At 54.5% G+C, this 12,939-nt stretch overlaps 1 protein-coding gene across 1 annotated transcript in view; it reads right to left on the bottom strand.

Annotated features, from left to right (window-relative positions):
* ADAMTS2 (ADAM metallopeptidase with thrombospondin type 1 motif 2) overlaps positions 1 to 12,939 on the bottom strand; it is a 224,132-nt gene that overhangs the window by 21,785 nt on the left and 189,408 nt on the right. Inside the window, exons 11-13 of the mRNA XM_044916657.1 lie at positions 7,303 to 7,448; positions 3,537 to 3,712; positions 2,555 to 2,688 (exon numbers count right to left, since the gene is read on the bottom strand). Coding sequence (XP_044772592.1) covers positions 2,555 to 2,688; positions 3,537 to 3,712; positions 7,303 to 7,448 — 456 coding nt within the window. The remainder of the gene's footprint in view (positions 1 to 2,554; positions 2,689 to 3,536; positions 3,713 to 7,302; positions 7,449 to 12,939) is intronic.

Consider the following 12,939-nt stretch of genomic DNA (forward strand, 5'->3'; position numbering starts at 1 on the left):
GTGGGCGACACTGGTGGAGGTGGTGGGCTCCCTGTCCCATGGGGAGGGATGCTGGCTTCTTTCAATCTCTGCCTTTCTCAGTGCAATTTTCGGGTGACATATTTGATAGCCCGCTATTCCTGTCTCAGGGCAGTGGACTGTGTCCTTTATCCCGTCGGCCTCATTTAATTCTTTTTTTTTTTTTTAAAGATTTCATTTATTTATTTGACAGAGAGACAGCGAGCGCAGGAACACAAGCAGGGGGAGCGGGAGAAGCAGGCTTCCCACGGAGCAGGGAGCCCAATGTGGGGCTCGATCCCAGGACCCCAGGATCATGACCTGAGCCAAAGGCAGACGCTTAACGACTGAGCCACCCCGGCGCCCCAGCCTCATTTAATTCTTGATACTCTTTGCATTCCCTGCTCTGTGTGGGCACGTGTACGCGTGCGTGCATCTCTAGTCTCCTGACACGCCTTCTGCTGTCATTTCCCTCTTCACCTTCCTGAGTCGTCGTGTTCTGATGTTCCCTCATCGACAGCGTCCACTTGGACATGATTTTTGACCCAGCATGAGATACTTTTACGAGAAGGGCTGCACGTCCCCAGGCATTTGTGAGGACTCGGTACATCGTCTTACTACTGCTCACGTCTTCGGGGTGGTCCCAATCTCTCTGTCTCCTTTGCTTTAGAACTTCCGCAATATGATCACATATAAACGTAAATGTTTCTATTTTCCAACAGTGCAAAAAAATCTCTCGTCCTGCTGTCGTTCCTTCAAAATCACATTAATGAAATGCTTCATCTGCTCTTCTTCGACTGTCAATGGTGGGCGTGAAGCTCGAGCCCCCGAGGCAGTGAATGAGGGCTCTGGCTTCTCCATTATGTTTGCCACCGGTCAGATTTGCTGCTTAAAGCGACTTCTATTACGAAACGTTGCCCGCGCTCACGGCTTGTGTTGGTCATGGTTCTAAAATTTTTCTGTGTCTTAGGATTTTTTTTAAGATTTTATTTTATTTGTTTTAGGGAGGCAGAGAACGTGTGCATACGAGCAGGGGGAGGGGCAGAGGGAGAGACAGAATCCCAGGCAGACTCCTGGCGGAGTGACAGCCTAACACGGACTCAATCCCATGACCCCGAGACCATGAGCCGAGCTGAAACCGAGTCAGACGCTCAACCGATGCTGCCACCCAGGCACCCTTGTATCTTATGATGTTTTGACATCTTGAACTTGCTGGGCAGGGACAGGCTGCCCCGCCCTCACGCCCGCTCTTAGGGGTAGCAAAGGGCCGGCCTGGGAGCACGTTTCATATGTAAACCAACAACCCCCCCCCCCCCCCCCCCGTCACCTCCTTATCTGCCTCTCACGCACAAGCTGATACTTCCCCTGCCCGAAATCATCCCCAGGCCAGGTACCAGGACGCCAGGGGCCACCCCTCCAGCCCGGAGCCCGCCTGCATCATTCGTACTTGCCCGTCTTCAACTGTTTCCTGTGCCCGGCCTGCCTTCCCCGAGGAAACCCCCATAAAAGCTCTGCCCCCCACCCCTTTCTTTCCCCTCACCAAACCTGGTGCTTCCCCATGGGGCACTGCATAGCGAGGTGAGCCCTTCCCTCGGGAACCCTAATAACCCACTCTCTCTTCAATGGCATTGACCTCTCTGGGTCATCACTCGGTCACCCCCGTAAATTAAAACCCCGCAGGAACAAAGGCGATGCTGCTGTCTCTGTTCCTCAGTATGTGGTTTCACCACCTGAGCGGACTGTGCAGTCTGGCCTCCCTGCGGGACTCAAGGGGAGCGGCTCCCCCCGGCCCCCGGCCGCTGAGACTGGAGGAGCCTCCTTTGCTGCGGGCCACCCTCCTCCGTGAGTGGACAGAACCCTGAGTGCGAGTCCAGCAGCCCCGCACCCCAGCTCCTCGCTCTCCTGGCCTCACTCTCTTTCTCCGGGGCACCTGCGGCAATCTGCCAGGCTTTCTGCCCCAGAGCCCCTGAAGGTCTCATCTCTCAGAAAAACAAGACGGAAGCCAGCCTCTATGATCCTACAATCAGTCCTGCCTCCTCAGACTCTAGGGAGGCCTCCAGCTGTTTCTAGGGAGCCTGGCAGAGGGAGGCCTGTGCTCCCGTCATGATCATACGCCAAGGTTATCCCACCGCTGTTCCTTGTGACAGCCTGAGATTGAAGCCAAACATGCAATAATGACGGAAAACACAGCAGGGCATTTCCACAAAGAGCCGAACCAATGAGACCCATGGTGGGCCGCCCTGATCGAGAATGAGCTGTCCAGGGCCCAGCAGAGTGCAAGGATGTGGCAGCGCTTCGCAGAGGGTCGCCTGTGAACCACGTGCGGCAGAATCACCCCAGAAGCACGTAAAATTCATGCTCCAGGCCTGGCCCGAGCTACGGAATCAGAACCTCTGAAGTGGGGCCTCAAACTCCCCGGGGGCCCCTAGACACACTCAAGTCTGAACACCCTTGGCACAGGGAGAGATCATGCCTGCCCCGCCCAACAGCCCCAGGAAGACACCTGCAATGTGGCCGCCCCGCCCCTGTGCGCTGCACCCCCCCCCCCAGCACTCACCCTGCACTCCCCGCGCACGCAGAGGCTGAAGGCGTCCTTATAAGAGCAGCGCGTCCCATCATGCACCATGCGCTTCATGGACACCACCTCCCCGGTCTCCTTGGACTCGCAGTAGAGGTGACATCTCTCCTTGGCTGGAAGGGAAGCAGCAGGGTGTTGGTGAGGAGGGCCAGCTCTGCTCGCTCTCTCCCCAGGTTTGCTCAAGAGAAGCACCAGGCAAGGGAGAAGCTCTCCGAGACTCTTCTTGGGCCACACCTGCCCCCAGAGGCCTGCCCTAGGCCTGGGGCGGGAAGCGAAAGGGGGCAGGTGACTACAACCCCCCGGGCGTGTCTGCCTTGGGGCCTTCGACCCCGGGCTACTGGGCTTAGGAAGAGCTTTTCCCAGCAGAGCTGGGAGGAAGTTGGCGCAGACCCCAGAGGCTCTGACAGCCTTTCCCTCCAGACCGCAGCCCCTCCCCGAGACGGGGACCCTGTGTGCCCATCACCCACTCCCAGAACTGCCTGGCTGGGTGCGCAGCAGGCTGCTGTAACGCACGTGGGTGATGGAGAGAGCACAGCAGGCCTGTGTCTGCCGGGCCGCCCCTGCCCAGTGCCTGGAAGGAACGGGGATGGTCCGTTGAAAGTTCCAGGACTGGGCCCGTGGCCACGCCGGCCAGGGTGGGCTCTGCTGACAGCCCCAGCCTGCCCACAGCCCGGGCACTGCCGCTGAGCAGCCCCCCGCTCCATCCCGGGGGCTCACCATCCCGCTGAGCAGCCCCCCGCTCCGTCCCGGGGCTCACCATCCCGCTGAGCAGCCCCCCGCTCCGTCCCGGGGGCTCACCATCCTGCTGAGTAGCCCCCTGCTCCGTCCCGGGGGCTCACCATCCCGCTGAGCAGCCCCCCGCTCCGTCCGGGGGCTCACCATCCCGCTGAGCAGCCCCCCGCTCCGTCCGGGGGGCTCACCATCCCGCTGAGCAGCCCCCCGCTCCGTCCCGGGGGCTCACCATCCCGGTGCTCGTGGGGAAGCCAGTGGTGCTGGGCATCGCCATGCTCCAAGTACAGGTCCCACTGTCTACACTGCTCCTCACGGAAGTCAGCCAGGGCGTCAGGACAGTCCTGGGAGTTGCAGAGCTGGAAATCGTAGCCAAGGCCTGAGCAGGTGCGGCCCCCGTTGGCCGGGCTGCAGGAGGAAGGAAAGGCCTTGCAGCTCGGTGCCACCGGGAAGAGGCCGGCGCGTGGGGTGCCACTTGTGGGACTGTGGGGAGTCCTGCGTCCCAGGTGTGGGGAGGCAGCTACGCAGAGTGAAGGGACTCAGCCCAGCCCTGCCCCAGCTGCAGGCCCGGGCAATCCCCCACCGTCCACTAAGCATAAAGGGGCTGGTCATGCCTCCCCCTGGGGCCCCCGCGGGAAGGCAGCATCAGCTGGGCCCCCTGCATCCCCCCACCCCAGCCCCCATCGCTGTGACTGAGCCAACAGTGGGCTGTGGCTGGCTAAAGGTTCTGCCTTTCCTGGGACGTGACTCCAAGATGGAGGAGGTGGGGGAGTCTCAGGCCTGGGCCTGACCCACGCCGGGAACTCAAAGAACAATTCCAAACCAGCAGAAGCCCGCTGCCCAAGTTCCCAACGAGGGTCGGGAAGGCAGCAGACACTCTGTTCCCTGGCTTTCCCCCACCTCAGAGACCCTAATTCCCTCCTCTCGCTGAGAACAGCACTCGTCCACAAAGCACTAGCCCCACGGCAAAGGCCAGAAAGGGTGCCGGCTGTGGGCCAGCAGGTGCGTCTGGCAGGCGGGGCGGTGGGGCGCGGCAGGCCCGCACCCCAGGGGGAGCTGGGGGCCTCGGCGTCGCCGTCCGCCCGGCCTGCCTGCGCCGAGCAGAACCCGAGGCCCCACCGGAGACTCGGGCAAGGGTCACGCCGTGCCCACGAGACAGGGATGGTCAGTGTGGCCACGTGCGGCACAGCACAGTGGACAAGGAACGGGGCTGGTGTCCACAAGGCCTCTCCCCCAGGGCCATGTTCTTGAGGGGAAAAGTGATACAAGACATCTGCGGAGAAAGCAGCAGGAGGCCTCCGTGTTGGATGGGGTGGGTGACAAGAAGGAGCAGCTCTGAGATTTACACCAGGGCCACCACCCACGGGGTCCCGGGGGATGACAGCTCCGACCGGGGCATCCCCAGGGCAGCGTGAGGTGTGGGGAGCGGCAGGAAGGAGGCGAACTGGTTCCAGTGGAGAGCCGCGCGAACTCCGAAATAGAAAGTGAGCTGGAGAGTTCGGGGGAGGTGGGCGAAGAAGACCGAGTGCAGAGCCAGGGACCAGACCGCCCGCGGTTTTGCGGTCAGAGTGGGGAGAGCCAAGGACACAGGGGGCGCCCAGGGCCTGCGAGCAGGGGCCACTGGGAACTGCGTGTCTCCACGCTGGCCCCCGCGCTGTGGGAAAGGCTGCGGACAGAGGAGCTCAGGGAGCCACACCGTGCGGGACAGCGTCCGGTCTCGTGGTCGCCCCCCGCCCCCCCAGGAGGATGCACGAAAGGGGAGGCCCGTGGGGCCCGCCTGGGTTGCTGACACACAGGCTGCGTGGAGCCCGGGAGCCCTGAAATGCTTGGGCCCCGCAGCTGCCCGGGTCGCCCACCAATGCTGGTGGGAACAGTTGTCACCGCTCCCTGACAGCGCTGTCTGACCCTCACTGATGCGGAGTGGACACCGTCACTGGGTCTGACGGCTCTTGCTGCCACCAAGGAGGCTGGGGCAGCCGGAGCAGGAGAAGCTCCCTAGAGCACACAGGTGCGGACGGACAGAAGGACTTGGGGCCCGCGTCCCCAACCTCAAGCCTGGCCTGGGGATGAGTCCTCTGGACCCAAAGTGCCCGGAGTCAGGCACCAGGCTTCAGGGCCTGGACGCTGGGGGTGGGGGGGCTGGGCCAGATCTGCCCTCTCGACTGTGCAGCCTGGACCCCAGTCACTCCATCGGCACATGAAGGGGCAGGAGAGACTAATCGCAGGTCCTGAGGCTTGCGGCATGCCAGGCGCCGTGCCGTGGGACGGGAACCCTGGTGGTCCTCACCCAGCATCCCAGAACCTCTGAGGTTCTAACGTTCTGTCCTGTCAATCTCATATGTCATCCCGAGGCAGATATAATAGCCCCAGGGCCGCTTGAAAGGAGCGGGGACCGGGTACTTTGCACCTGACCAGGATGGGGCCTGGAGCCCTCAGGTAGGAATTGGTCAGAAGCAGGAGGAGAGTTCTCCAGACATGAGCTGGTGCCCCCGGGCTTTGGGCTTTCCTACTGCTGGACCCCAGGGCATGGGTCCCTTCCCGACCAGTGTGGACTCTACATCTCTCCCCAGAGCCGAGACTGCTGACCCCCTCTGGCTCCCTGGGGGCCAGCTCAGGGCCTGGCCAAGCGGGGGCCCAGGAACTGTTGCAGAGGCCGGAGCCCAGCCCATCTGGAAGGGCCTTAGAGACCTGTGGGGCTTAAATTTGGGGTCACGGGCTACTTTGAGAAGTTGATACGAAACTAGAGACCTGCTCCCCCAGAAAAACACACGTGTACATAAAGTCATACCCAATCCTGGGAGGCCATGGTGGGACCCAAGGCAGGGTGATGAGCCTAGGACTCAGGCTTAGGGCTTAGGGCCCCAACCCAAATATTGAGGGGGTCCAGGTGGGTGGAGGAGGTGAGTGAAGACGGCTGGGCTGGGCTGCCCCATGAAGGGGGCGGTCTGAGTCGTTCATCGCCCACCAGCCTTTGGGCCTGGTGGTGCAGGGATGCCCAATCTGGAAGCTGTAAATAGGATTCTCTCTCTCTTGTTTTTTTAATGTGAAATTTCAGATATTTTTGTATTTTCCTGTGAACCAAGATCTTTAAAACACCAAACAGGCCAAAGAAAGAAAGACAAAAGCCACACGTTTTCTGGCAGCCATGGGGCCTCCCTGGGGCAGGCGGAAGACCAGAGGGAGTGGTCTTCTGGGGGCGGGGGTCCCATTCCCATGACTGTACGTGCACCCACAATCCATGAGGTAGGCTGCCTGAGCCCCGGGGGGCTCACCGATGCACCCTGAGTCACACACAGCTGCAGGGACCCCGGTGCTCTGGCTGCACGCCCTCCCTTTCCACGGGCAGTGCACTGGGTGAGGCAAGGTGCAGGACTGGCCAGGGCCCAGACCTGAGGGATATTCACAGGGTGGGGTGGCATGGGGGGCATTAAAGGAACCTGAGAGGACAGCACGGCACAGGCAGGAGGGGGAGCACGGCCGGGCGTGGGAGGCTGGCAGGCACGGGGGCAGTCCCCTAGGCGAGCTCTACCATACACGCCCGGGGTGGCATGTCGCTGACCCTGCCTCTCGCCTGCCATCCGGGAGCTCAAGAGGACCCTCTTCCTTATCCCCATTTCCCCGTTGCTGCTACACCTTCTGTCTTCCATGCCCTTGACCGAGAAGGGCAGAGTAAGTTGGTAGCTAGAGCAGAGTGCGGCTCAGGTCAGGGGGAATGGCCCCAGGCCAGCAGCCCAGGAAATGGAGGTTTCCGAGCCTCCAGGGCTGGCTCTGCCCCAGCAGGCTGTGCAACCTGAGGCAAGACCCTCCCCCCTCTGAGTCTCTGCTTCCTCCCAGGGATGGTGACGAGGAGCCCGGACTGCCTGCCCTGACACCCTCTCCAGAAGTGGTGGACAGCCACGGGGGCCCTGCAGGATAGGGCCGGCCGGCGAGGGGCCAGCGAGGGCCTCGGGGACCTCAGCGACCATACAGGAGGCTGGGAAACAGCGGGGCCAGCTCACTGTGGGTTGTCACACTGGCGGGTCCTGAACTTCACACCGGTCCCGCAGGTGCGCGAGCAGGAGCCGAACGGACTCCAGGCGCCCCAGTTGCCATCTCGTTTGAGGATGTCGGGCGTGAGCCAGATGCAGTGTCCTTTAAAGCAGTGCTGAAAGACAGAAGGTCACTCCTAGGACCCACCATTCCAGGGCCACTCGGATGCCCCATACTCTTCAGCCTGCAGTTCCCTTGATGTCTGCTTGGCCCTGGAGGAACCGGGCGAGCAGACCCCACATCCCCCTAGAAGCTCAGAGCCCCCCATCAGGAGGCCCAGCGAGGTGCTGGCCCGCCCTGCTCCCCCTGATCGCAGCCCCGGCCTCCCACCATCCTCCACGTCTTGTCCAGCCTACTCTGTCCCCTCAGCCCGAGCCTGCCCCACACCCCACACCGTGTCTCCGGGCTAAGCCACAGGCGTGCCCACACAGGGCACGTTCACCAAGAAGCAACCGGCCCGTCAGGCCAGCGACTCCAGAGACGTACAGGACCTACCTGCCCGTGTTTAAAGGACACACAATGGAAATGAAGGTCGGGTGACAAGCTGACACTAAACATTCATGAAGGCAGTGAGCACAACACCAGCGCTCGGGGAATACAGACCTACAGCTCGAATCTGCTCACACTGCTCCCCGGCCTCCCACGGGGAGGACGCTTACACAACTTAGGGCCACTTTGGGAAGAGGATTACAACATGTAAAATCCTACATCAGATCAAAAAAGGAATGCTGATTTAGAACAAGCAAAGACATCACAAAAAGTTAAAAATTTAACAATGGACCAATACCACACACAACCAAAAGCAAAGAACAAGGATGTTTTTCAAATGAACCGACTGCCACAACTTCTCCTGCAATTCTGAAAGCATACTTGTCCATCCCCTCTTCATACGACCCCCGAGCCATGGGTGCAGGTGCAGGAGCTGGAGGGACTCCAGGCGCCCCAGCTGCTCTCTGGTTTCAGGAGGTCATTTTGTAGGTTTGTCTTCCATATGGTGAATAGAAAGATAATGCCGCCATTCCTCAGCAAACTTTCTCTGTAAGGGCCGGTGGCTATTTTGGCTACGTGATCTCAGTTTTAACTACTCAGCTCTGCCACCAGAGCATGACCGCAGCTATAGACCACACATCAGTGAATGGACATGGCTGTGTCCCAATAAAACTTAATTTACAAAAACAGGCAGCAAGTGGAAATGTCTACAGTGGACCTATAAGGAGCTTGGTGAACTCCATCCTCAGTAAGATAACCACTTAACTGGTGAACATTATTTTTAAAGAACAACCATTAGGGCGCCTGGGTGGCTCAGTCGTTAAGCGTCTGCCTTCGGCTCAGGTCATGATCCCAGGGTCCTGGGATCAAGTCCCACATCGGGCTCCCTGCTCGGCAGGAAGCCCACTTCTCCCTCTCCCACTCCCCCTGCTTGTGTTCCTGCTCGCGCTATCTCTCTCTGTGTCAAATAAATAAATGAAATCTTTAAAAAAAAAAAAAAGAACAACTTAAAGTATCTGGAAATTGTCCTAAAGTCGACACAACAAATAGAGAAATGTTTGTTCAAGAAACATTATTCAAGATCTATGAAATCTTGGTAAGAACAGTGGAAGTCCATGGCATTTGGCCACAGCCGTTGCCCATACCTTCCCCCCAGCTCAGGGGGCCAGAAGCTTTACTGCCTAGAAGATGGAACTATCTATCCTCCGTGCTCCCAGCCTGGAGCTATGGTTTGACCCTGGGAAAGGCAAGCCACTGGCACCTCCCAATTCATAACTCGGTGTTACAGAAAGTCGATTCCAGACAGTAGAGGCCAAGAGGACTGGGGCTCCCATTGCTAGGTGAAGACTCTACCCCAGGGATGTCAGGCCAAGAATACTGGACCCTGACAGCCCCTTTCCCAGCTTGCTTGTAGGGCAGAGGTCCCATTCTAAAGAGAAAAAGCCAAGAAGAGTAGGGGCTGCCATCCCCATCCAGTGATGCACTCGTAGGCCAGGATGTCACTCTGGGAGAAGTGGGCCACCTGGCCCCTCGTCCCAGTGCAGTGATGCAGCAGTCTCCCCAGAGGGAGAGGGAGAACAGCCAGCCCCACAGCTCCCCCTAAGGGGACTGACCTTATTTGGAACAGAGCATGGGGAAGTTCATACCTACAGGCATTGTCTAAAACAACAGAAATCTTGGTAGTGAGTTGAGCAACTAAGAGGAGGCCAGGAGATCCATGATGCTAGTAGCAAAAAGTAAAATGGTAAAACAACCAATAGCATGACAAAAAGAACCAAGGCAAGACAGCTAAGAGACCTCCTGGGGTCTGAGTAAGGCTCAAAGACTGGCAACATCCTGCTTTTGTGAAAGGCTCAGAATTTCACTGGGTCATACTGTGGACAAGTCGTACTTGAGGGCATTCTCAAAACCACACAGGAGCCAGTTAGCAGCTAGTGAAATCTAACTGGGTGACACCAGTAGAGACTTACCAGGAAAATCAGAGGAGGAGACAGAGAGAACCTGCCTAATACCACTGTGGGAATGGGGGGCCTGTCTGGTCAGGGAGACAATGCACAGGCCCAAGGCTGTGACCTCTGGGGGGCGGGCAGTATCAGCAGCTGCATACTGCAGGGCAAACAAATACAGTTTATGGAAAGAGTGTGGCCGAGTCACTAAACAAATAAACAAGCAAACAAGCAAACAACAGCACAACAAGGTCCAGGGGCATCAATATCCAGAGTCTCTTCAATGTATTATCTACAATGTCCAGTTTCCACCAAAATTTCTGAGACATGAAAGGAAACAGGAGATTGTGATCTGCACATGGGAAAGTAAGCGGGTAACGGAAACTACCTTTGAGGAGGTCCAGATGTTGGACTTATAGCAGGCAGATTTCAAAACAGCTCCAAGAACAAAAGGGAACCATGTCTAAAGAACGGAAGGAGAGGAAAGGACAAGTCTCACCAAATAGAGAACATCAGGAAAGAGGAAGAAACTACCATGAAAATGTAAACAGAAATTCTGGAGTTGAAAAGGTCAAAAACTGAAGTGATAAATTCACCAAAGGCTCAGCAATAGATCTGAGCTGACAGAAGACAGAGTCCGTGAACCTGAATACAGATCAGTAGCAATTCTGCAATCTGAAGAGCAGAGAGAAAAAAGAATAAATAAAAATGAACAGAGCCTCTGAGAAACATGGTGGGACCACTGGAGTGCCAGAAGGACAGGAAACAAAAAGGAGCAGAAAATATTCAAAGACATGATGGCTGAAAACTTCTAAAATTTGATGGGGGAAAAAATTAACCTATACACCCAAGAAATTTAACCAACTCCAAGTAGAATAAATGCAAAGAGAGCCATACCCCGACACATTATAGTCAAGCTGGTGAAGGACAAAGAAAATGTCGAAAGCAGCAAGAGGAAAAAGACTCATCGTGTATAAGGAAAGCCAAATAAAATCAAGAGCTGATGTTTACTCAGAAGTAATGGAGGTCAGAGGTAGTGGTGCTAACCAAGGATAACCAATAAAACTATCTCTCAACAATGAAGGTGAGACAAAAATATTCCTACACAAACAAAAGGAGGAGAATTCATGGCTAGCAGATTGCCTTGTAGGAAAATACTAAAGGAAATTATTTAGGTTGAAAGCAAGTGACGCCAAAGAATAATTCAAATCCACATGAAAAAAACAAAGAGTGCTGGAAATGGACAATTTTCTAGAAAAACACAGACTACCAAAACTGATTTAATAAGATACAGAAAACCAGAATAGACCTATAATAAGTAAAGAGAGTAAATGAGTGATTTAAAACTTCCCATAAATAATAGCCCAACCCCAGATGGCTTTGATGGCGAATTCTACCAAATGTTTAAAGAAAAATTAACACTACTCCTTCATGAACTCTTCCAAGATACAGAAGAAAAAAGAAATTCCCTAACTCATTCTATGAGGCTAGCAGTACCCTGATACCAAAACCAAAGGTACCACAAGAAAAAACTGCAGACCAATATCTCTTATGAAAATAGACACAAAAATCCTCAACAAAATCCTAGCAAATTGAATCTAAGAGCATATTAAAAGTTTATACACCACGACCAAGTGAAGTTTATCCCGGGAGTGCAGGGTTTAATATCTGAAAATCAATCGGTGTAATAAGCCATATTAACAGAATAAAGAACAAACTGTACAATTGCCTCAAGACTCAAAAAAAGAAATCTGGCAATAGCCAGATTTCCTGAAAACACACACACACACACACCCAGACAAGGAATAGAAGAGAATTTCCTCAATCTGATAAAGAACATTGAGGAACTACCCATAGCTCACATCATGCTTAATGATGAAGGAATGAATGATTCCCCCCTATGATCAGGACCAAGACTTCTACTCAACACTGTACTGGAAGTTCTAGCCAGGACAAGTAGACTTGGCATCCAGATCAGAAAAGAAGAAGTGAAACTATTTCTATCTGCAAATGACCTAATCTTATATATAGAAACTTCTAAAGAACCCACTAAAAAACTATTAGATCTAATAAAGAAATTCAGTGAGATTGCAGGGCACAAGATCAGTATAGTAAAATCAACTGTATTTCTATGAACAGTTTATCCTATGAATGGACTGGAAGTTAAGAATCTATCTATAGGGGCGCCTGGGTGGCTCAGTCGTTAAGCATCTGCCTTCGGCTCAGGTCATGATCCCAGGGTCCTGGGTTTGAGCCCTGCATCGGGCTCCCTGCTTGGCAGGAAGCCTGCTTCTCCCTCTCCCTCTTCCCCCTGCTTGTGTTCCCTCTCTCGCTGTGTCTCTGTCAAATAAATAAATAAAATCTTTAAAAAAAAAAATCTATCTATAATAGCATCAAAAAGAAGACCAAAAAACCTTAGTAATAAATTGAACAAAAGAAGTATAAAACATGCACAATGAAAACTACAAAACATTGTTGAAATAAATCAAGGATCCAAATAAAGACATCCCATGTTTATGGATCAGACTGTTGATACTCTAGATTCAATGTAATCCTATCAAAATCCCTGCTGCAGTTTTGCAGAAATTGAAAAACTCCTCCTAAAATTGATATGGATATCCTCACTAACACTTGGTATTTCCTGTCTTTTGGGTTCTAGCCATTCTGACAGGTCAAAGGACCAGAAACAGCCAAAACAATCTTGGAAAAGAACGAAGTGGGACAACTCGCATTTTCCTATTTCAAAGTTTAATACAAAACTACAGTAATCAAGAGAGTGTGGCCCTGCCAGTGGGATAGACAAACCTATCGATGGAACAGAATGCAGAGTCCAGAAATGAACCCTTACATGTGGTCAGTTGGTTTCCAACAAGGGTAACGAGATGATTCAACAGAAAGGGAACAGTCTCTTCAGCAGTGATGCCAAGATGACTGGATGTCCACAAGCAGAAGGATGAAGTTGGACCCCTACCTCACACCTTGCACAAGAGTCAACTGAAAATGGGTCATAAGCCTAAAGGTAAGGGCTATCCTCAGAATGCAACACAGAGATAGATCTTTGTGACCTAATGGCAATGGTTTCTTAGATACAACAGGAAAGCACAGGCAACAAAAGGAAAAAAATAGATAAATGATACTGTCATGAAATTGACAAGACAACCCACAAAACGG

Source organism: Neomonachus schauinslandi, chromosome 7, assembly GCF_002201575.2.
Source record: "Neomonachus schauinslandi chromosome 7, ASM220157v2, whole genome shotgun sequence".
NCBI lineage: Eukaryota > Metazoa > Chordata > Mammalia > Carnivora > Phocidae > Neomonachus > Neomonachus schauinslandi.